The 22,130-nt window shown below is 55.4% G+C and overlaps 1 protein-coding gene across 5 annotated transcripts in view; it reads left to right on the top strand.

Annotated features, from left to right (window-relative positions):
* Positions 1 to 10,482: 10,482 nt before the first annotated feature.
* STEAP3 (STEAP3 metalloreductase) overlaps positions 10,483 to 22,130 on the top strand; it is a 48,435-nt gene continuing 36,787 nt past the window's right edge. Inside the window, exons 1-2 of one of the 5 annotated variants that reach the window (XM_070507525.1) lie at positions 10,505 to 10,641; positions 21,178 to 21,263. Coding sequence is in view for 1 of the 5 variants with exons in the window: in XM_014864040.3 (XP_014719526.1) it covers positions 10,542 to 10,641 (100 nt within the window). In the remaining 4 variants the exon portion in view is untranslated. Of the gene's footprint in view, positions 10,642 to 15,527; positions 15,659 to 20,924; positions 20,965 to 21,177; positions 21,264 to 22,130 lie in introns of those variants that run through there. The other 4 variants (XM_044769087.2, XM_070507526.1, XM_014864040.3 and 1 more) reach the window with 4 other exon arrangements.

Raw genomic sequence — 22,130 nt, 5'->3', positions numbered from 1 at the left:
GTACGGTGAGTCAGCAGAGGGGTTCGAAGCTGGCCGTGCCCGCCCCATCCCCTGCCCCGTCCAGTTCTCCAGGACCTAATGGTGAATCACTCAACACATGGGCCACCTTCAGAAGTCACTTAACCTCTCTCCCTTCTTACTATAATAAAATGGTCATAGTTATTGAACAAATGAATAAATGACCCTCACTTTTCTCATCCCTAATTGAGAAGATTGGACTAGAATTAACAAGAGGCTCCTTGAAGTTCCTTCCAGCTCTGACATCATCATCCGTTGTTAAGTGGTTGCGAAACTGGATTATGTAAGGTCCTCTGGCCTTTTTGGCACACTCCCCGGCTATATAATGATGTGCCGGAGGGCAGGGATGTGCTGACACTCACCAGGTACATGTTCACCAATGTCTGTGGATTGTGTGGTGGGTGTCTCAGCGCTGGCCCCTGGGTCTGTCCCTTGCTGTATCAGATGCCTCTAGTGCCCCATCTCAGACCCCCTCACCCTCTCCTCTGACCACAGCCATGCCCAGCTTGCCCCCTGAAGGCTTTCAGTCCCTCTCCTGTCCCAGGGCATCTCTGACACTGTGACATGTGACACAGAAATGTGCAGCTCAGAAGAGCAGAAGAGTTGAGGATCCTCAGAGCAGCCCTCAGCCATAAGGGTGGGGATGGGGGTGGGGTGGCATGAAGAAGCAGATACATTCCCCAGAAGCTTCCAAGAGGATGGAGACCAAGTCAACAACGGACTCCTGAGTTGGCTTTTCCTCCTTCTCCATTTCACTCCCCCAGCCCCTCACTCTGCTCTCTGAGCTCTCCTCCCAAACAAACCACATGCTGACATGCCCAGCCTGAGGCTCTGGTCTTAGTGAGACTCCCGGCCAAGACACATGCCCCAGAGATCTGAGCCAAAGCCAGGAGAATGTAGGAGGATGCTCAGGCTGCGGGCTCTGGCCAAGGAGATGTCAGGGAGGGGAAAATTTCCGCCTACCCCTTTTGGTTCTTTTGGCTAGTTTAATAATTAAGTTGACACAAGACTGATTAACAGGAGAAAAAAACAAATTTAATTTCATACGTCCAAAGGTCCCATAAATATGGGACCTAAGAAGTGACTAAAGCAGGCTGTGCATATACCTTTTAAACAAAGAAACAACAAATTTGTGAAGAAATGACTAGACAAAGAAACTTGGGCTTGGGTACTAATTAGTGAAGAAACTAAGCAGAGTTTGTTGACGCAGCCTTCTTGGCCTGAATTCAACGTCTCTGGCCATCAGGACATCTCTCTGCATCCTGGGAGCTTTATGTCCTGTTTTCAGGGGGACAGAGAGGAGGGTCAGAGTGTCCTTCTTCCACCAGCTTTTTCTCAAGTAAGTTTAATTCAAAGTGATCTATATGCCAAAGTGGCATCTTTTGGGTTGGCCTGCCCTGAGCCCCATCAGAGGGCTTCCTGGATGCCGAGTAGGATCTCAGGGAGAAGAAAGGGAACTGACGTGAGCAAGAAGGAGAAGCACCGAGGAAAGGCCCACCAAACGAGAGGCTGTCTCCCAGACAGCTTTAGAGGGGCTTTGGGAAATTAGGGTTTCTCAACCTATCGACATCTTGGGCTGGACAATCCATTGTTGTGGGAGACTGTCCTGTGCACTGCAGCATCTCTGGTCTCTACCCACCAGGTACCAGTAGCACCCTCCCAGTCGTGACAAACAAAAATTGCCAAATGTCTCCAGGGGGGCAAAATTGGCCCAGAGGAGAACCACTGGGCCATCAGAATCAGAGATGGTTTAAGAAATACAGCCTAGCAGGCAGTTTGAGAGCTGTTCACTAGAGAGAGAGGCTAAGCCTATGGAATCTGGGAGTGCCTCAGTTTCCTCATCTATAAAATGGGGGTGATGGTAATGGAACCCACCTCATGGGTTAGCCTTGTGGACTTGATGAGATAATCTGTCAGTGCATACATGACGTGACGGAGCCTGGCACGTGTCAGGGCCATGTAAGGGTGGCCTCAGGAAGAAAGGACTCTAAGGCAAAAGTAGGCAAGTGGGCGATTTCTTTAGTTGGATCTGGGTTTTTCCTTACTGATTTCCCAGCTTAAGGAAAAACGTGTAGGCAGAGTGAGCAAACCCTCAACAAAGAACCATGGTAAGTTAGTGTGGGGAGCAGCAAGAGGCACGATGGCTCCTGCAAGTCTGGCTGGACAGACAGCCATGAACCCCAGTGAGGGGCTGTCCAAAGACTCCGGACCAGAGCTCTGTGGATGCTCAGGGGCTCATGTTTTCCCAGCCAGCCCACACAGCAGCCTGCTCCCAGCCGTCACCAGGGCTTCCAGTGCTCAGGCTCCGTGTCCCCAGGCCCCCGGCACGGACATAGCCACTCTCTTTTCCTCAGCCCCTGAAGCTTGCTAACAACAAGGCAGGCGTTCAAGACAGGTGCTTGCTGAAGTCTGGGAACACTGGCCCCTAACGGACATGTGGGGCTGGAACAACTTCCAGCAGGATGTCCCATAGTACAGTTCCCACAAAGAAGCTGCTGGAGGCCACCCTGGGTCAGGGATCCCTTTCTCTACACATCTCCCTTCCGTCTGGCTTTGAGCTCCAGCTCCTCGCTCTTCTCTCCCAGGGTGGCTGAAATTCAAAATTCCTGTTATTTAAAATTCAGGACAATTTATCCCCATGAATCTGCTCCCTCTGCCCCCAGGTCTGGGGCAAGGGATTAGAGGAGAGTTATCATTTCATGGCAAACGGGGTCCTTAAAGGTGATGTCCGAAAGTAGCTGATCTCTCTCTTTCTCTCTCTGAGAGGAATTCTGCCTTCCTCCTGGCCCACGTGGCTCCAATTGTGGCCTGCCTTTAAAAATAGTATAATTCTTCTCCTCAGTAAAGAAACATCCACATGGACTAATATAAAAGAGAAGGAATCACCAGCTAAGTGGTGAAGCGCTCGGAGAAGAACAGGGTGAGGTGGGCTGCACATATGGGTGTGTGGTTGTGGTTCAAGGCAGGGCCTCTGCTTTCAGGCATCCTGAAGGGCTAGAGAAGGCCCAGCACAGAGGGGCGGGACAGGTGGTGTGGAGACCTGTCCTCAGCAGCAAGGCTCCACCCTTGCCGAGCTTCCCTGTGTCCAGAGCAACCATAGGAAGCCCCAGGCCTGCGTGCCCCTCCCCTCCCCACTACTCTCCTTCCCCATCTGCCTCCTTTGCCCAACGCCCCCTGCAGTGCTGCCACCCCTACTAGGCCCCTGGTGGCTCCTCCCTCTGCGGCTCTGACCTCTAATTGGGCAAGATTTTATAGGCTAGGAAGTCAAGTTCAAGTTGAGGCAACCCCCTTCCCAAGCTGGAAAGGCCTGTGGACATTATCAACTACAACCTTCTTAGTGCTCAGATAAGGCCCTGGGACCAGAGAGGGTGACAAGGTCAAAGGCACTGTGGCCCACTGAGGAACCCTGTGTCCCTGCAGGACACAGAGTGGATACCTCTGACCCCAGTCACACCCTTGGGTTCATGCTCCAGAGGCTGTGTGGCTGGGGCAATCTTCCGTCTGTTTCTCACTTACACAGACCCCAGTTTATGGATCCTGAAAGGCCACAACCCACCACCACAGCAACCACCATACACTGGCGGCACCACATCCTGACCCCGAGCACGTGGCCGCCAGCCAGCATTCGCAAATTTCAGTTTACAGCTTTATTAAAGGGTTGGGTCGACAAGCTTTTTCTTTAATGAAGTGGAATAGAATAAAATTTAAAACATCAGCTCTTCTCACAGATCATCAGGGTGAGTTTTGTCTTATAACACTTGTGTTTCAGTGACGGATCTGTAATCTGTAGGTAAGTATCCATATATGGGGTCAGGTTGTACAACCCCATGAAAAAGCTTGAAAGCCATTGCCTTATACCCACTTGACAAGTCGACCACCCAACAAAAGCTTTCAAATATGAATATTTGCCAAGCCAAACGAGAGACCCTGAGCCTGGAGGACACTCCATGGCTCAGGCGCTGTATTTTGCTGCGAGAAAGAGGTGGAGGTGGATTCGCATGCAACTCCGCATTGAGCTGGACTGTTCCTGGAGCACCACCTGCCACATAATGCTGCTTCATTTGGTTCTCACTGCTGGAGGATCAGCGTTCTCAGCTGAGAACCGGGCAGGTGGAGGGCCTTCCTGGAAGGATGCTGACAAACCAGAGAATGGACGTGGAGCGCCCAGCACCCGGGAGCTGCTCACCAGCAACAGGAGGGCCAACTTGGCAGGTGCGAAGCCCCAGTGTCAAGCAGGGGGAGCACCAGGGTCTTCCAGCCCCTCACCCAGTGTCTCTCTTGCCCCCGCTCACATAGGACCTCCGTCCAGATTGTTTAAGACCAGGCTGCCGCCTCAAGAAAGCACCTTTGGGGGCTGACTGGGAATGTGGGCCTGTCTTCAGAGCATGTGCCATGGTGGGACACCCTTGAGATGTGAGGGCAGAGCCTCGGAGTAGGGTAAACCATAGCTTCCTGGGCCCGAGAGACTCAAGTGGGGACCACACAAGAGACGCCCGTCCTCAGTGTCACTGCCTCAAACACACTCTGGAGGAGGACCTGTACAGGGGGGGCTCCTTGTCTTTTTCCTCTCTTTCTGCAAAAGGCAGACAGCCCTGCCGCCTCGGCCCTCCTCTTGGGCTGCATGATGCCTCTGGGCATTACCGAGGCCTGCGGTTAAGTTTTGAGCAGCCGCTCGCCTCGCTAATGGTCTGGGAAATGGCCCGGGCTTCCACCCACCTAAGTGCTCAGGCCTCCCCCACCCCTGCACTGCCTGGGCAAGAAGCCCGGCACTGCGCGGGCAGCCAGGCTCACCACACGGCCATCGGCTCCCGTTTGCCCTCTGCCAAGGACCTGGGCCTCTGCCGTGGCGTTCTGCATCTTACTTTACCCGTAATTGTACCTGGTCCCTGCCTGATAAGCCTGGGGAAGTGAAAAGTTGTGTCTTATTTCACTTGGGGAACCAGTCAAATTCTGAAGGAGATGCTGCTTGGGAAGAAATCCCAGTGCTCCGAGGTTGGTGCTAGGAGGAGACGGGCTGCGTAGCCACCAGCCCCTATCAGGATTCTCCAGCCTCTGCCAGCTCTGGCCATTCTTTCTGTCACCACCACACAGGCCTCAGCGGGTATTGTTGCTCCACTCTATGCCTGACCAGTCCCCAGGCCAGAGACCAGGCTGGGATATGATGGTCTCTGAGCCCATCAGCCTGTGACCACAGAAAGAAGATGCCCTTGCTTTTTAGGCTGAAATCATTATAACACAAGCCTCGCACCATCTACCCAGAAAGTTATCCTCTCTCAAAGTCTACTTGCCCCACCCTCACCACCATTGTTTATGTATATTTCCAGTAAACTGCCTCCAAAGGCTCCAGAGTGAGGCCTTCTTCCAGCTTGTGGGCTGTCGCCATGTTGCCAACAACCACATGAGATGGCCCTGCGCCCACCTGTGTGGGCGTGGTTGTCTCCACCGGGGACCAGTGATGCTCCTACTTGCTTTGGAGAGAGAATGGGATCTCTGATTGCCCACAGCACAACCAGGCCCAAGTATGACTCAGCACAAAATATCCCTTAAAGCTTGGCGTTGACCCCAGTCCAGCACTGAGTTCACAGACCTCAGCCTGACCTTACAACTCCTCTTCAGTCGTGCCTGTGCCCACATGAATCTCTGGAACTGGAGGGTGGAACAGGGTCAGGTGGGGAGGGAAGGAAGGAAACTGTAGCTCAACCCTCCCCAACAGGAACTCCTGCCCCTCTGTACCTGAGCATTCAGACCAACGCTCCCCAGGGCCAGAGGGGACCTCCTTGCCTGACTCTAAGCCTCCCTAATTTCCCATCCGAGGTTTAGCTTCTTTCCTGATGACTGGCTAAGAGAACACCCATTCTCTGTGGCAAGAAAGCCCTACCTCCAGCCACTCACAGTGAGTGGTCTGGCCCTGACAAGGCTGACTTAAGAAAAGGACACCAAAGACCCCCAGTAGCTGAAATAGATTTTAAGGACCCACCTTAAAGATGTGCTTTCATGCATTCATGAAAACACTCACTGAGCACTACCAAACGCTAGGTGCCAGGTCTGGGAGTGGAGAGGCAGCCCAGGGCCACCACATAAGGTGGCCTGGGTCCTGCTGCGAGGGCCTGGAGGCTCTCTGTGACCCCATGCCCACATGTAGACACACAACACAGCATTAGTTATCGGGTAGCAGAGCACTAGAGACAGGGGTCAAGGTGGAGGGTGGGAAATTCAATCAGGCAGCCTTGGACTGAATTCCAGTCCTCTCACCGCTAGCTGTGTTACCGAACCAGGTTCGTTTTCGCCTGCCACCCAGAAAGCCAAACACCGAGACGACAAGATTGCAGCAGAGAGAGTTTACTCACAAGGCAGCCATGTGAGGAAGAGAGAGCATGAGCCTCAAATTCACTTCCTCAAAAATAGGGACTCAGGGATATTTATGGGATAGAGGGCAAGGCGGTCTGAAATGGGGAGGTAGGCGAGTGGAGGTGAGGAGAGATGAGGTAACTGATGATCTGCGCAAGCATAGTCAGACTCCATGCCTCTTCATAGGACCCATGCTCACAAAATGGCGGTGTTAGCATGATCAGAGGGTGGAGTTTTTAGCCTCTTGACATCGAAAGGTCACCTATCAGACATCTGCATGGTTCTAGTTGACGGGTTGGTGGTCTCAACTGGCCTGAAGTGGACAAGGAGTTCTAAGTCCTGAAAAACAGCTCACACACCCATTATCATGGTGACCCAGGCTCCAGGGAGATGTTACCTATAGGAGCCTGGTGGGAGTCAGATAACATATTGCCTAAGCAGCACAGTTAACAATGGCTGGGTTAGACAGCTAAAAGCTATAATCAGTAATGGCAAAAAGGAAAAACTTGAGTACCTAGATACTTAATCATCAATGGCTGTTTGCCGGTTTCAGCTGTGTGACAGGGAAATTCATTGCACCTCTCCGAGCCTCACTGTCCTTTCCTATGGAATAAGGACATTGTGCCGAATCAGATGGTCTCTGTCTGGAATCTTCCTCTCCAGTGTCCCCTCTGTGCCCCAGTGCCTTCCTGCCCAGTGGGACCTACCTATGGTAAGCACACCATAGCTGCTTATCTCCTGCTTGAGCCCGCTGAGGGACTGTGCAGAGGGAAGTTGGTGGGCCTCTCCCGGTGAAGTCCCCCCTCCCCCAAGAGGCCTAAGGCAAAGCCAGAAGTCCAAAGTGGGGAGCGAGGGCATCCCAGGGCACCCAGCCTCAGGCTGGCTATATTTGCATTCTATTTGCATAAATTTGCATACGCACTGTATTCGTGTGTCTTGTGGCTAATTATTTCTTTCAGGCATCTTTGCACTCCAGGAAAGGGCGCCAGCAGAGATGTGGCCCCGAGCTTTGTGTCAAGAGGGCACCCAGAGCCCCTGTCCCCCCCCAGCAGAAAACACACCCCCCCCCCAACCTGCTGCCTCTGCTGAACCCCCTTCATGGGCTCCTACCCACAGCCTTTGGCTGCAACTGCCAGTGGGGGAAGCGGGGTCTTGGCGACTCCACTCCTCCCCAACTCCTCAGTAGCCCGAATTTAAGCAGATTCGAATCTTTGATGTGGAGGTCTAACTCAGGGGCGTTCAAGCTGATCCCACCCACAGATAGAGATGGGCGAGGCCTGCAGTCCCACCCTCGGTCTAGGCCCTCCCCCACAAAGGCTTCTGCAGGAACTTCAGTCTCCTCGGAGCATTTGAAACCCTCCTCATTTTACATCCGGGGAAACGGAGGCCCAAGAAGGGGAAGGGTCTCAGCCAAGGTCACAGTGGCTGCAGGAGAGCAGCCGGGGGAGCTAGCGTGCCTGTGGACCCAGCAGGGGTGGACAACATGCCCGAGAGGCTCCAGGCTCACAGAGCAGCTTCCAGAGTCAGAGTAGCCAGATGGGCCTGGAGCAGAAAGGGGGCAGAGGGGTCTTATGCCTCCTCCCGCCCTCGGAGAATGAGGTATCCTAGAACTTCAGGATGGTGTAGGGGGAAAGACTTTTCCTCTACCTAAATGTGGGTTCGTCTGGCTGGAGAACGAATTAAATTCACATGAGACAGAATAGCAAGAGAAAATTAAACAAAGCTTTATGAGGAACCATGGAAAGGGGCACCGAAGAAGTGGGGTGCACAGAGTGGTTATATACGCCCAAACAGGGTGTTTCACATATGATTGAAATGTCCCTTCCACAATAGTCACAAGATTGCCCTGTAGGCACAGCGCTTGATGGACACAGTAGGTAATGGGTCTGCTATCTCAGTGGGCCTAGCAGGAGGCAAGTCTATTGTCTTGAGCTGGATGGTCACAGGTGAGCGCAGCAATCAGTTCCTAGCCTAAAGAAAGATGCTTAATCCTGAAGGAAATGCCAACGTTGGGAGGGGGAGGGAAGTCAGTTACAGGAGGTTACCAGACAAGCACAGTAAACAAATGCAGATGTAAGTCCTTGCCTTCCCCATTGATTAAGAGTTTCTAGAGATATCTTTACAGATGGAGAGTTCCCTTTCAATGTAACAGCCTCTCATCTTTCTTTTTTGATCCATCCCCCACGGTGGCCAGAGAGAGATGCTTTTCAGAAATGAGCAGAATCCAGGCAACACGGAATGTAGTGCTGGGGGTGGACACCCAAACAGACCTAGGGGGTTGCATTCCTGGCTCTACTACTTTCTGAACTGTGTCACATTGAACAGGTGACTTAACCTCCTCATACCTCAGTTTCCTTATTTGAAATTGGGGAAAAGGTACTATAAAGATTAAATGAGTTAACAGAGTTAAAACGCTTAGCACAGCGCCTGGGACACTGCAGGCCCCCAAAAATGTCAGCTGTTACTACAGCATACACGAACCGCATGCATGCCTCTTAAACCCTTCCTGGGCCCCACCACCAGCAGGATAAAGCCTCGCTTCTCACCCGAAGGCAGACCAGGCCTCTCTTCATCTGCCCGTCCCTCCCTAGCCCCACCTGCAGCAGCGTCTTTCAGGACCCCCCAACCACGCACAGGGAGGGCCTCTTCCAGGGACTCTGAAACAGTGGGGTGGGTCTCAAACATGAAGATCTCAGACACCTTGAGCAGGCAGGAGCCGAGGCCCAGCAAGGAGAGATTCCACGGTCAGCCAGAGGCCAGGCACAGCCAGGTCTCCTGACTCTCAGACTAGGGTGCCCGCAGTGCCAGCCAAACAGTGGGATGGGAGAAGGAGGCAGAGGGGCGGCTGGCATTCATTGCCCACCTGGGGTTCCTGCCACCGGGGCAAGGGGAGGTCAGAGAAGAGTGTTCCCTGAGAGCTTCTCAGAGGAGGAGAGTTTAGATGAGGACACAGAATGAAGAAGACTTTCCCAAGCCGGAGAGGGGGGCCTGCTGTGAGGCGCATTTCTTGTGGCACTGACTTTTTCAGTGTCTGCCTACCTCTCCCTGAGCACCATCGCTTTTCCTCTCAGGCTGGCTGACTGCCGTTTGATGGACAGCTACCACCTGCCAGGCGCTTTCCTGTCAATTCCTCACCTCATTCGCAGAACCACCTGAGAAGGGGTACATTCATCTTGCAGCTGAGGAGACCAAGTCATGGGGGAGACATCTCTGAACCCAGGTCTGTGTGTTTCTCGACCCTACAGATGCCTCCAGAGACCAGCTGGGCCCCCCTCCTCCCTGAAGGCCCCCATACCTGGCTGACTGTGGCCTGTGGCCCTTAGGCACATAGAGCAGGTCTTGGGCCATTATCTTTTCCTGCAGGGACCAGGCTTCTCGCATGCTGCCAGTGACCAGTGGACGTCTGAAGATGGCTCTGAGGACGATGGCTGATTTGTGTGCACATCGAGGAAAACAGGCAGCACGCCAGGTGGAACCAGACTCTTGAAGACCTGGCTGACATTCCACGGACCTGCTCCCAGGCTGTGCAGATCTCAGGTGGACAAACTCTGAGGCACCGGGGACGACGGGCAGGGCTGGGGTGCACGGTGAGGAGCATGCGAGAAAGCCCCCTGGTACATCTCCCCTCCAGCCACAGGACACGGGCTGCCCCTGCTCTGCTCTCGCATTGAGCTGGCCCCAGTCCTTGGCACTAAGGGGGCCACCGAAGGGGTGCTGGCCACTGGCCCAGGAGCCCTCCACCTGGAGGCAGAGGCAGGGGAAAGATCTGAGAGTCAGGCAAACCTGGTTTCAAAGCCCAGCTCCGCCACTTCCTCAGTGCACGAGGCTGAGCAAGGCGCCGTCCTCATCTGCTTAAAGGGCGTGCTCTAAACCTAGCACAGGGCTGGCCTCCAGGTGGGACTTCAGCAAATGTCACCTCCCTGTCCTCACCTCCCCTTGGGAGCCAAGACCCAGGTAGCAGAGAACTGGGCAGGCCTGGAGGGAGGGCTTATCTTGGCGGCTGACCACAGTGTTTGTGAGTGACCCCGAGGCCAGTGACCCCATCTGTGCTGGGCTTGGCTATGACCCTCCTGCCCTTGAGCAGCCTCCGCCCACACTCCCTCCACCTCCCACACTGGGCTGAGTGAGCTCCAGCCCACAGGCTGCAGGCCCAGCGGCCAGAGGAGCAGCAGGACATGGAGAGAAAGCAGCTGGGGTCCTTGGGGAGCAGAGCCCCCAGTCCGGGCTCTGGAGAGCTGCTTGACATGAAGAACAGCACCTCCCACCCACCATCAGGTGAGATGGGCGCTGCTGGGTGGGGGGCCACAGGGAGGGCAGAGTGTGAGCGTGCTGTCACCGTCTCCCCCGGGGACCCTGGCTGGCTGGGTTTTCTTGTCTCAGTAACTCCTGGCAGAAGTCCTAGGACATGCCCTTCTCCCAACCCCTCCATCCTCTTCTCAAGAATCCAGCAGGGGACATGCCAGGACCCTGCTCTTGCCATGAAAGGGTGACGGCCGCCAAGGGGAGAGAGGGTTGGCCCCTGCAGCACACAGATATTTCCCATCAGTTTTGCTCACACAACTGGCTTTTTCCCAAAGGACCTTAAGACAGCTTACACTGGAAAGCTTAATAACAAGACGAATAGTAAACCAGACCCAGAAAATCATGGACTAGGGGAAGGTAGAGTAGAACTCAAATATATTTCATAAGGAATATAGTCATGAATGTGGGTCTGAGGGTCCTAGTCACCATGGTGAACAGAGAAATAAGATCAGTTATTGGACAGGAGGGAGCGTGCTCGGCGTCTGTTTCTTTCTCGGGCCCTGAGTGTAGTGAAGGAAGAGTCATTTCCTCCAGATTTAGAAAAATTCAGCAGCAGGTCAAGTCAGGCTATTGGAGGAACTCGGAGGAAGCAAAGGGTGCCCTGTGACAGTGCTACCAGGGAGGGCAAGTGCGGCCCAGAAGACCCAGAAGAGGGTTCTGAGCGCCTCCTTGGTCTCAGTGTTCAGGGAGTTGGTGGGGTCCTTGCTTGTCCTGTGGACCAGCATTTCTCCAACTCTAATGTGCACACGCTCTCTGGCGGGTCTTGTAAAAATGTGGTTCTGGTTCAGGAGGTCTGCGGTGGGCCAGGGATGCTGCAATTCTAACCCCCCTTGCCGCAGAACGTCACGTGCGCACACTCGGAGCAAGGGGCTAAAGTCCAGACTCCTCTAGTTGCGTGCCTTCGCAGTCCCCACAAGGGAAAGCCATGCACTGCTACAGAGACAGGCCAGAACAGCTCCCGGGCTCGCAGAATGCTCCCTGGAGGTGCTGGGCCAGCTTCCCACACTCCCGTTGGACACCGACGGCGTAGTCACAAGCCAAGACACTTGATCTTACACAAAGGTTTATGAAGTGCCTACTGTGTGCCAGGCAGCTCCCTTAGAAAAATGGTTGCTCCCACCCACCGCACCCCCAGTTCTTGATCCTCCCTGTCCTTTTGGCACCTGCCCTGAGAGCCTTCTCTACACTGGTGTGCGGGCCACAGTTAAACCTCCTGTGGACACGGCTTCTCATCCCACTGATCCGAGACAGCTTTTCCTCTCGGGAGAGCTCAAGTTTCAACAGAGGACTTGAAGGAGGGCAAGCCTTCGGTCAAAGTAGAGTACTAAACCCCGAGGGCCAGGCGGAGGCTCCCAGCACCCTGGAAGCCACACCTTAGAATGCTGTACCATATTGGCTCAAAATAAGCTGCCTGTGAAGACAGTCTGTGAGCTTCCCTTCCCAGGCCGCACCCTTTTGCCAGCTTGCCTCCCCATTCAGTGCTTCTCCCTCCCAGACCATTCCCGTTGTCTGCCACTGCCTCAGCTCTGGGTGGTTCTGACACGGCTTTACCACTGGGTCATCACGGAGACAGAGATGATCCCTCCATTTCCCCACATCACCCTCAGAATCCCCACCCCGAGTTGCAGCCCCACTTCCTCACATGAAGGAGCAGCTTTCTACACCCAGAGCCCTGGAGGAATCTCACTGCCTGGGCGCGTGGAGAGGAGTGCGCCCACCAGGGAGGAGCGCCCACCACGCTCCCCCCGGCTGCAGCCCTAGCCACGGTGGCGGGAGTAGATCCAGGGGGCCTGGCTCCCAGCCAGGGCTGTTGGAGTACATTGGGTACACGGCTTCTCGTGGCCACCTCGTTTTAATAGTCAATTAGAGTACTTATTTTGTGAAATGGATGTGCTCTGTCCCAGTCCATAAATGCGGGATCAATCCAAGAAGGGGAGCGTGAACTGCGTCCCTCTCCTCTCGGGTCCGCGTAAGAGGTAACTCTAGAGTCCCTCCCTGGATACTCTTGTCCTCTTAGCCAGAGGGGTAGCCTTGTCTTCAGGGAAAAGGGCAATCTCAGGAGACTGACACCCAGGGGCTCCTTAAAGAGAATCCACAACAACTCCAGATGTCCCTCGGGGCGTGGACTGAGCACCTCCACTGCACCAGTACCAGCCAGCTTCGGGACCAGCAAGGGAGGAGACCAGAGCGGGTGGGAGCCACGGGGAAGCTGCCCAGAGATGCCGAGGAGGTGAAGAAGGCTGAGAATGGGGGCGCCTCCATTAGCCCTGACTATGTGCCAGGCACTGCTGTGGGCACTGAGAACACAGAAGTGAGGGAAACTCCCTGTCCTGGGAAAGCCGACCTTTCTGCGGGAGCAGACAGTTAATAAATGACAAACAGAAAAAGTGTGTTTTATAGTGTATTAGAGGAAATAAAGGCTATGTTTAAAAAGAAAGAAAGAAAGAAAGAAAGAAAGGGCTGGGTACATAGCTGAGGGATGGGAAGGATGGGGTGGGTCTCATGGAGATGATTATTTCAGCAAGGATCTGAAGGCGGAGGGCCATGGGGACGCCTGGGGTCCAGGGCGAGGGAACAGCAAGGGCCATGCGTGGCCTGCCTGAGGACCCCGCCTAATCCATTTGAGGAAAAGGGAGACGGCCAGTACGGCAGGACTGAGTGTGAGCAGAGAGAGGGGAGCTGGAGCCAAGATCGGAGAGCAGGCAGAGGGCACTGGGCCTTGCCGGCCATTGCAAGGACTCTGCTTTGACTCTGAGAGACCGGGAGCCAGGTGAGGGTTTTGGTGGAGGAGTAACGCGATCTGACGATTGTCTGGAAAGGACAGCTCGGATTGCTCTGCCCTTGGCCTGGCCACAGACACGAGTCTGGCACAGAGGAGGTGCTCAACCAACATCAGTGCATCATCCTCCCTCCTGTATCTGCAGAGGCTCATCTGCTTCCTGGAGTTTGGCCCCAAACGTATTGAGGAAACATTTATAGAGCTCTCACCCCTCCCAGATGGCCTGTCAGGTGGAGCAAGATTAGGCTCTGGGCATTCTCGGTCCAGGAGACACACGGCCAAGCACCAAAGGCCAACGGCCTGGCTGGTGCTCCGTCCTCCAAGGTGCTAGGACCTCAGAGGGCGTTCACCTCCCTCCCTCCCCTGCCTTTCAGGTGGCTCCATGTTCTTTTGCAGTTCATGGTCCCCTGAGGACATTCCTCGGTAGATCTCTGCCAATCCAGCCTTCAGATCTCTCTCTCTCCAACTCTTGGGGAGCCCCACCTGGAAGCCCACCAGGGCTCTTTGGAAGGATGTTAGATGATGCAAGGGTCCTTCCAAGAATGCTGGCAGACTTCCCAGCACTTCCATTTCTCAAGCTCCATCTCCTTGTGTGTCCCACTAGGGTTGTAGGAAGGATGCCCAGAGATCCCCATCGGCCGGAGCAGATATTTAAAGAGCTCCTCCTCTCTGCAGGGCACCGTGCGGGTTTGCAACCCACTGCAGAGGCAACTCACCCTTCAAGGGCAGGGAGCAGGCCTTGGACACCTGTGTCCTCACACTTGGAACATTGCATGGCATGGTGGGAATCCCCACTCCAGTGCTGAATGGATGGAGGATCTATGAGAACTGCCACGGGAGCTCAGAGAGGGTGTTGTCCTAGGGTAGGGTGGGTCAGGAGAAGATCTGGGCCTTGGGGCCTGGCAGAACAGAGAGCTGGGGAGGAAAGATGTTTTAGGCAGGAGGAGATCTCTGAAGGTGGGAAAGCACAAGGTGCTCACAGGCAGGTCTCGGCAGGGTGGGAGTGGGGAGGTGGGGGGGCCTCACAGCAGCATTCCCACCAGAGGGAGGTCAGAAATCTGCCTCTTCACCCTCTCTGTGCTACTTGGGGTCCAGTTGCGGGGCCATTCCTGAGGCCCAACCCCCTGCCTCTGCCTTAGGGTTCAGATAACCCCTCCCTAGGGCTTATCTCCCCAGCACAGGTTAGCTTCCTGAGCTCCTTATCAGGGCTGGTGGAATACTCTAGAAAAGAGTCCCAGGGTCAGGTAACCCCAGAAGATGAGCGACATTGGTGCCCTACTAATGGTCAGAGCCCCCACGTCGTCACCTGTAAAGGTTAGGGTGTAGCTGTCAGCAGATCCTGATGCAGCAGGCTGGGCAGTGCTGTCCAGCTGAGAAAGGGCCTCAGACAGGCACACCTGCCCCCCAGAAAGGGACCCAAAAGGCACTCTTGCCTTATACCCACCTCACTGCTGCGCTGGGATGCCATCGCATGAGGAGGGAGGGCATCGGGCAGTGCCGGGAACACCTTCCTCAGGGGTAGTGGGGCAGTCTGGAGCCCAGGGAGGCAAGCTCCAGCATCCCCAGCAGGTCCTGGAAGCCACAGGGCCCTTCACCAGCACCCAGGCCTTGAAACCTGAGGACTACTGGGAAGGGTCAAAGTTTGCGCCCAGGGTGGACAGGGGACAGAGATGTACCGGGACCACAAAGGCCTGGACGCAGGCTTGTTGAGGAGGGGCCTCTGCTGCCTGCTTCCATTGCACTAAAGAAGGAAGCCGGATCCAACCTGGTACGCTGGTCTCTTACCATCCGCACAACTCTGGCCTTCCACTTAACCTTGCTCATAAGGTGGACGTGGATTAGAGTTGTCCCTCACGTTAAGAGCGGGGGGCACCCAGAAGTCATCCTGGCCTGCACGTGCTCCAGAGTTCTGCACACTCCAACCGTGGGGGGAAGGAGGGGCGCCCGTCAGGAAGCCGCAGGGCTGGCTCCCACCCTCGGACCTGGGGCCTCCCCTGGGGCTGCAGGGCCAGGCAGGAATCGAGGACCTTGCGGCCCCAGGGGAGGTGGCCCAGCCGGATAAGCAGCGGCGGGCTGGCTGGCAGCCACGTCCCCCGCAGGTCCGGCCCCGCGGGCGGGCGGGGCGCAGGGAGAGGAGGAGCCTCGGGGCTGAGTCGCCTTCAGCCGCGGACCTTCAGCCGCTGCCGCTCCTGCGAGTGGCAGGCTGGAGAGGTGAGTGACCCCTCCCCCGGGTCGCCGCGGGACTGTGCGCTGCGCCCTGCCCCGGGAGCCCAGCCCTGGCGGCTGCCCCGTTGCACCTTGCGCCTTCGCCGCGCGGAGGCCGGGCGCCGCCGCACGTCCGCAGGCGGCTCGGGCCGCTGGGACTGAGCCACGTGCGCCGGGCGGCGGAGAACCCGGGTCCTGGGTGCCCTCCACCGCGCGCCTTCCTCCCCAGGGACTCAGGTGGCGGGCGTCGGCCAGGGTGGGCAGGCCGGGTGCGCTCCGCGCGGGCGGTGGGGCAGGAGGGAGCCGGCGCGCCCACCCCGGATGTAGCCTTGCGCGCCGCTCCCAGCGGACCCGCCGAGTCCACAGGTCCCACGTGCCCGCGACTCTGGGCCGCCCGGCTCGGCGCAGGCCCGGGAGCAGTGGGCGCGGCCTCCCAGCCCTTTCGCAGCCCCAGCAGGGCGGGCGGCGGGGGCGGGGGCGGGGGCTCCCGTCCCCGGTCGGGAAGAGGCTGGGCTGACCGGTGCCCGCCTCTGCCCGAGGAGCGCTTGCCTGGCAGACATACTCCTACCTATTTCCCCGAAATTTGGGGGCAAGCTGCCCAAAGAGGTGTGGCTGGAACTTTGGTGACTCTGGGTGGATGAAGGCGTCTGAGCTATGTCGCTTGGGGGCCAGGAGGCCAGATCAGCGGGGAAAATGCAGGCAGGTCTTGCTGGAGCCCTGGCAGAGGGCATGAAAGGCCTCCCAATGGCCAGGGCTGCTTCTGAGACAGGCTTCAGGAGTGGGGGTTCTGGAAATACCCCCAGGGAAGTATTTCTGTCCGTCAGAGAGCAGTGATGATATAATTAATAGCAGACATTTACTGTGCGTTTATCTGTGCCAGGCACTTGCTTTGCACACAGTATCCCAGTTAATCCTCAGGACAGGGAGGCACCCTTATTACCTTCTTAGAGTTGGGGAAACTGGGTCTCAGAGAGTGTGGGTACTTTGCACGGATGCATAGGTACCAAGTTGCAGAAGTAGGATTTGTACACAGGTTTCTCTGACTTGAGAGCCCAGAGGAGCCTGTTGGTGGGGGAGATAGGCGGTGTTCTCAGAGGATTCTGGCAGCCCAGAGAATGCAGTGCTGGGGCCAGAATGACCATAAAACCAAAGGGTCTCACCAAAAAGTGAATCCCCCTGCACCCAGCCAGCAGCCCGAGGAGGGCTGAGACTGTGTCTTCCTCATCTCTACTCCCATCTGCATCTCCAGGGGCCTGCAGAAGGGCCGGCATGGAGCAGGTGCTTAATCAGTGTCTAATGGATGAACAGACTTCGTGGGGCCGAGGGCGTCTCTGGGGTAGAGAAGGTTTCCTGAAGGAGACCTTGAGTGGTGGACAGGTGGCCTCAGCCAGGCGACCTGGGAGGAAGGCCTGAAGTTGGCATGGGGTGACACTGGCCTCAGAGCGAGCAGGGAGCTCAGGCTGGGTCACCTGTTCACTAGAGGTTTGGACAGCTAGACCCAAGCCTGAGCTCTCCAGGACCTGGCCTGGTCACACTGGGACCCCAGGTGCGCCCTCTACAGCCTAGAGATGCCAGACAGGTAGGTTTCTCTCCCGTTCGTGTGTCCTGTCATTGCTCCATGGCTCTTCCCTCCTTGGACTTATCGGAGACCAGAGCATTGGGCAGGGCTTCAGGCAGTTAAAAAGTGAAAGTTAAGGACCAAAGTCCAAAGCTGCACACCTGAGCTGGGTGGGGGCTGGGGGAGGGGCAGCTGAAGCTGACTGACTGACTGACTGACTGACTAACTGCAGGGGAGAGCACCTGGCTATGGAGTCAGAGGGCCCCAAGTCTGAATGGCAGCTCTTTACCATGTGACCTTGGCCGAGACCTCAGCTCTCTGAACCTGTTTCTTCACCTGTAAAACCTTGTTAAGGGCTTTGCACTTGCTGTTCCTATGAAACAGGGACAATGATGCCTGCCTGGGGGCTTCACTGAGTTGTAGGAGTGCGGTAATGTCAGATCCCTCCGCTTCCCCCAAGATTTGAGTGTCAGTCGGCTGGGGACCTTCCAGGCTCATTGCTCTTCTAGTCCCAACCCCTTAGTTCATAAGGGAAGGTAACTAAGGCCCAGAGAGTAGCCTCCAGGGTCCCCTTCTCAGTGACAGAGCTGGCCTTGGGCCCAGGCCTCTGGGCTCCCTTCTCAGAGTCCTGGCTGATGCCTCCTAGCCTGGGAGAAGTCTGGGCCTCCTGCTTCATTCCCTGTCCAGCCTGCAAACCAAAACCCCAGCAGGCTGGGGTGATGTTCAGGAAGGTTGGGGTGGGGGAGGGAAGCAGGCTATGTAGTGATGTCCGGGCTCCCAGGACCCCCAGCTGAGGCTGGATCCACCCCTTCCTGCCCTCCCCGCCGTGCACAGTGGCCCTGTCTCCCTAGGGTGGGCGGCCCAAGCTGAGTAAGTTAAGCACTCCATGAAATTGCTTTCTAGCATCTGGGCTGGGAACAGCCCTGTGGACTTAAAACAGGGAAGTTTGCCAGTTGAAGCAGTTATTAAAACCCAACGCCAAGCTGGCTCCTTTCCTCCCTCTGGGGGTTGGAGGGGTGAGTGCTTCTTTTCCCACTCCTATCCTACCCTCACCAACCCAGGCCCAATCCAGGAGGCTGGGAAGGTCACAGAACTTGCAGAGGGGAAGGGGTGGGGTGGGGTCAGGTGGTTCTCAAATGTTCGGCACAGAAATCTCACTTCCTCCTGTGGGCCCCCTGCAGCTGGGCCCACCTAACCACCTACGGTTCCCAACCTCTGCATGTCAGCCCTTCACATCCTTGGCCTGATGTGGGGACCACCACACCCATCACACCTGAGATGACAGTCCTCGTGTCACTGAACATTCCGCTTCCCACGTGCCAGCCCCTGGGCCAAGTGTGTTCTACATGTGAGCCCATTTCAACCTTCCCACTCTCTTATGAGATAGATAATTTTATTCTCCCAACCATGTATCTTTCCAGAGATCACACGATATTCCAATCTATTCTATTCGTTCAACCCCGAACTTTAGGCTCCTAACCACTAACTATATATGCTTGTCCAAATTATGCCTCATCGTTTATTCATTCAACAAACATTTCCCAAGCATTAACTTTGTGCCAGGCTTTCAAGACCTAGCTGAGTCCCAGTTCTGGCAGATTGAGTCATTTATCACCCTACAGAAACTCACACCTTCTGCTTCTTCCTTTTTTTCTTTTTTTTACTGAGATATAATTGACACGTAACAGTATATTAGTTTCAGGTGTACATGATTCAATATATGTATGATTGAATATATGATGATTATGTATGATTCAATATATGTATATATTACAAAATGATCACCACAATAGATCTAGTTAAAATCCATCACCACATAGTTACAAATTTTTTTCTTGTGATGAGAACTTTTAAGATCTACTCTCTTATCAACCTTCAAATCTATGATACAATATCATTAACTTTAGTCACCATGCTGTACATTACATCTCCAGGGCTTGTTTTTATAACTGAAAGTCTGTGCCTTTGGTCCACCTGCACTCATTTCACGCCCACCCCAACCCGCTGGCCTCTGGCAGCCACCAATCGGTTCTCTGTATCTGTGAATTCAGTTTTTGGGATTTTTTTGTTTTAGATTCCACATATAAGTGAGATCATACTATATTTGTCTTTGTCTGACTGATGTCACTTACCATAATGCCCTCAAGGTCCATCCATGTTGTCATGAATGGCAGGGTTTTCTTCTTTTTTATGGCTGAATAGTATTCCATTTTGTGAATATGTGTGTGTGTGTGTGTGTGTGTAGCACATCTTCTTTATCCATTCATCCATCAATGGACACTCGGGTCGTTTCTGCGTCTTGGCTACTGTGGATAATGCTGCAGTGAACGTGGGGTGCAGAAATCTTTTCGAGTTACCGTATTCATTTCCTTCGGATAGATCCGCAGAAGGGGGATTGCTGGATCCTATGGTAGTTGTATTTTTAATTTTTTGGAGAACCTCCCTACTATTTCCTTCACTTATTTCTGAATACAAACGAACATCATCATTGAGCACGAAACAGCATCATTGAGGCCCAGGTCCCACAGCTAATGGAAGCCAGGATTCAAAGCTGGAGACCTTCCCCCTGAGCTGGGGGTATTGACCACTGTGCCTGTTGTCAGGATGGGATCCACAGTTGCTGGTGAATCATAAACTCCTGCAGGGTCCCCTCCCCCCGGGCAGAATGGCTCCCTCCTCCTTCTGGTGTGGATGGCTCTCCATAAAGCTGTTCTGGGGGGACCAGGGTTCAGTTGCTTCAGCCACATAAGAACACTGTCACTGGAGAATTGCCTGATGCTCGGCTCTTCCCAATCAGTCTGTCCTCATAAATCACCATCGTCACCTGGCAGAACGTGCACCAGGTGAGCACTAATTGTCCTGCAATCAGGCAGTCATTTATTCCTATCTCCCTCTTCCGCTCATGAGAGCCAGCTGGGCTCTAAGCAAACAGCACATTTTCAAACCTTCTGGAGCTATCAGATTAGGAGATTAAACTGTCAAAACTACAGTCCCAAGATGATAAAATCCATCACAAGTAAATGTAAAGGAATTTGGGGACCCACGAATGGGCCTACGTGGTTTTGCATGGCAGAAGGGGCCGTCGCGGTCCACGTGTAGACGTCAGGTTCCCGGAGCCCGCGTGCCGGGGTCTGTGATGGAATGTCCTTCCTGTTCCTCTAGCAGCCGACGCCTGTGATGTGGCCCTCAGGCTGTGGGGAGGGGAGGCTTGTGATTTCACTGGTGGGCCTGGGCGGGTGACAGCATGCCCTGCCATCGGGGTGAGGGTCTTTCTAGGGGTGAATCACTCTGGACACACAGCTGGAGGGTGTCAGGGATGTCCAGATGGCTGTGAGGGGGGCCCGCCAGGTGGAGTCTGCAGAGACAGGATGAGCAGACGCCAGGCCAGCGGAGTCACGCTAGTGGGCCTTTTGGCATCTGAGGGGCCTGTGCTGAGGCTTTCTGGATGACCAGCGGGGCCTGTACGTGGGTCAGTAGTGCATTGGACACAGTGGGGCAGAAGGTCCGTCACCACTGTCCAGTGGATCAGCCACATGGCTGGGTGAATGGCTGAGCAGTGGTGACGGGGGAGACCAGGCCTTTTGTGGCTGGTCCATGGAGATGGCTCCAGACTGGCCAGAAGTAAGGTGGCCCCGGAACTGGAAGGGAGGGAGACAAGACGGCGCTGGCCCATCAGGGAAGCTCTCCCCGCCTCCACCCTGGATGTTCCTGGACTGCAGGGCCGGAAGTCAGGATCTGACAGCACTCGGCTGTGGTGAGTGCTGACGTGGCTGCTTTTTGTCCTCTCCTAACCTTTGCTGCAATTCTTGAACGTTCTGACCTGGCGTGGCTGTGTGTGGCAAGGGGAGACGGGGTTCCCAAGATTGAGGGGAGCTCAGGGCTCCATGAGGACCCCAGGCGACCGGGAATCGCAGCTGGCCTGGACGTCTCTGGGAACCACTAGACACCTGTCCACTCACACCTGCAGGGTTTGTGTTCACGAGGAAGTGTGGTTTCATGACTGCAGCTTCTGCAAGGGGATCGGAGGCCACCCTGGAGCTTTGACAAGAACAGGTAGGACTGCGCCCCCCGCCCCCATCTACTGAATCAGGGGCTCTGGGCCTGGGGCTGCCCAGAAACCTGCTGCCTAGCCCCCCACCCCGTCATTTGGTATTAACTAACGTTTGAGGGCACTGCCTGAGCCCCGCTGGCCTCGCAGTGAGCAGAGTGCGCTGTGCGGGGTGTGTGCATGCGCAGCAGTGGAGGGCACGCAGGTCCCCCCTCAGGGAGCTGATGGTCCAGCCGGGTGATGATGCAGAACACCCCCAGGCAGCAGAGGGAGAAGAGTCCAGGCTGCATGCAGGGAGTGGCCACAGCAGAGCCCAGGAAACGTGCAACCAGAGCAGTTCCGAGACGTGGGTTTGGGGGTATCACGTTCACTGTTTTGCTTAATCGTCAGAAGAGAGAGTAACCTGCCCGAGGTCACACTGCCACCCATGGCTGCCCTGAATCCTCACCCAGGGCTGTTTAACTAGGTCCCCTGACGAACGCAGCTGCCTCTGAATTCGGAGCCGGGAGAGGTGGTTGTGGGGCTCTGAGGGCTGGGAGGGGCCCAAAGCCTCAGGTGCGTCCTCCGGGAAGGGGGGTTTAGATGGCCAGGAGGATGTCAAGACTTGAGGCGGAGGTAACGGCATTGGCGGACACGGGGACACGGGGACATGGGGACAGCAGGGGCTGGAAGGAGGGGTGGCAGAAGATGGACTGAGTAGGGAAGGTCAGTGTGGACGTGCAGGCCTGCGCTGGACTCCGGGAGATTCAAGAACACTCCCTCCCCATGAGAGACAAGACAGGGCCGCAGCAGGCGGAGAACCACGTGGGCCCTTTTCTGTTGCTAGAAATAAGAGAGTAAAGCTGCCCGGAGCTGTGGTGTGTATTCTGGTT

The sequence above is a fragment of the Equus asinus genome, chromosome 4 (assembly GCF_041296235.1).
Source record: "Equus asinus isolate D_3611 breed Donkey chromosome 4, EquAss-T2T_v2, whole genome shotgun sequence".
Taxonomy (NCBI): domain Eukaryota; kingdom Metazoa; phylum Chordata; class Mammalia; order Perissodactyla; family Equidae; genus Equus; species Equus asinus.
This window is presented reverse-complemented; position numbering and strand designations above follow the sequence as displayed.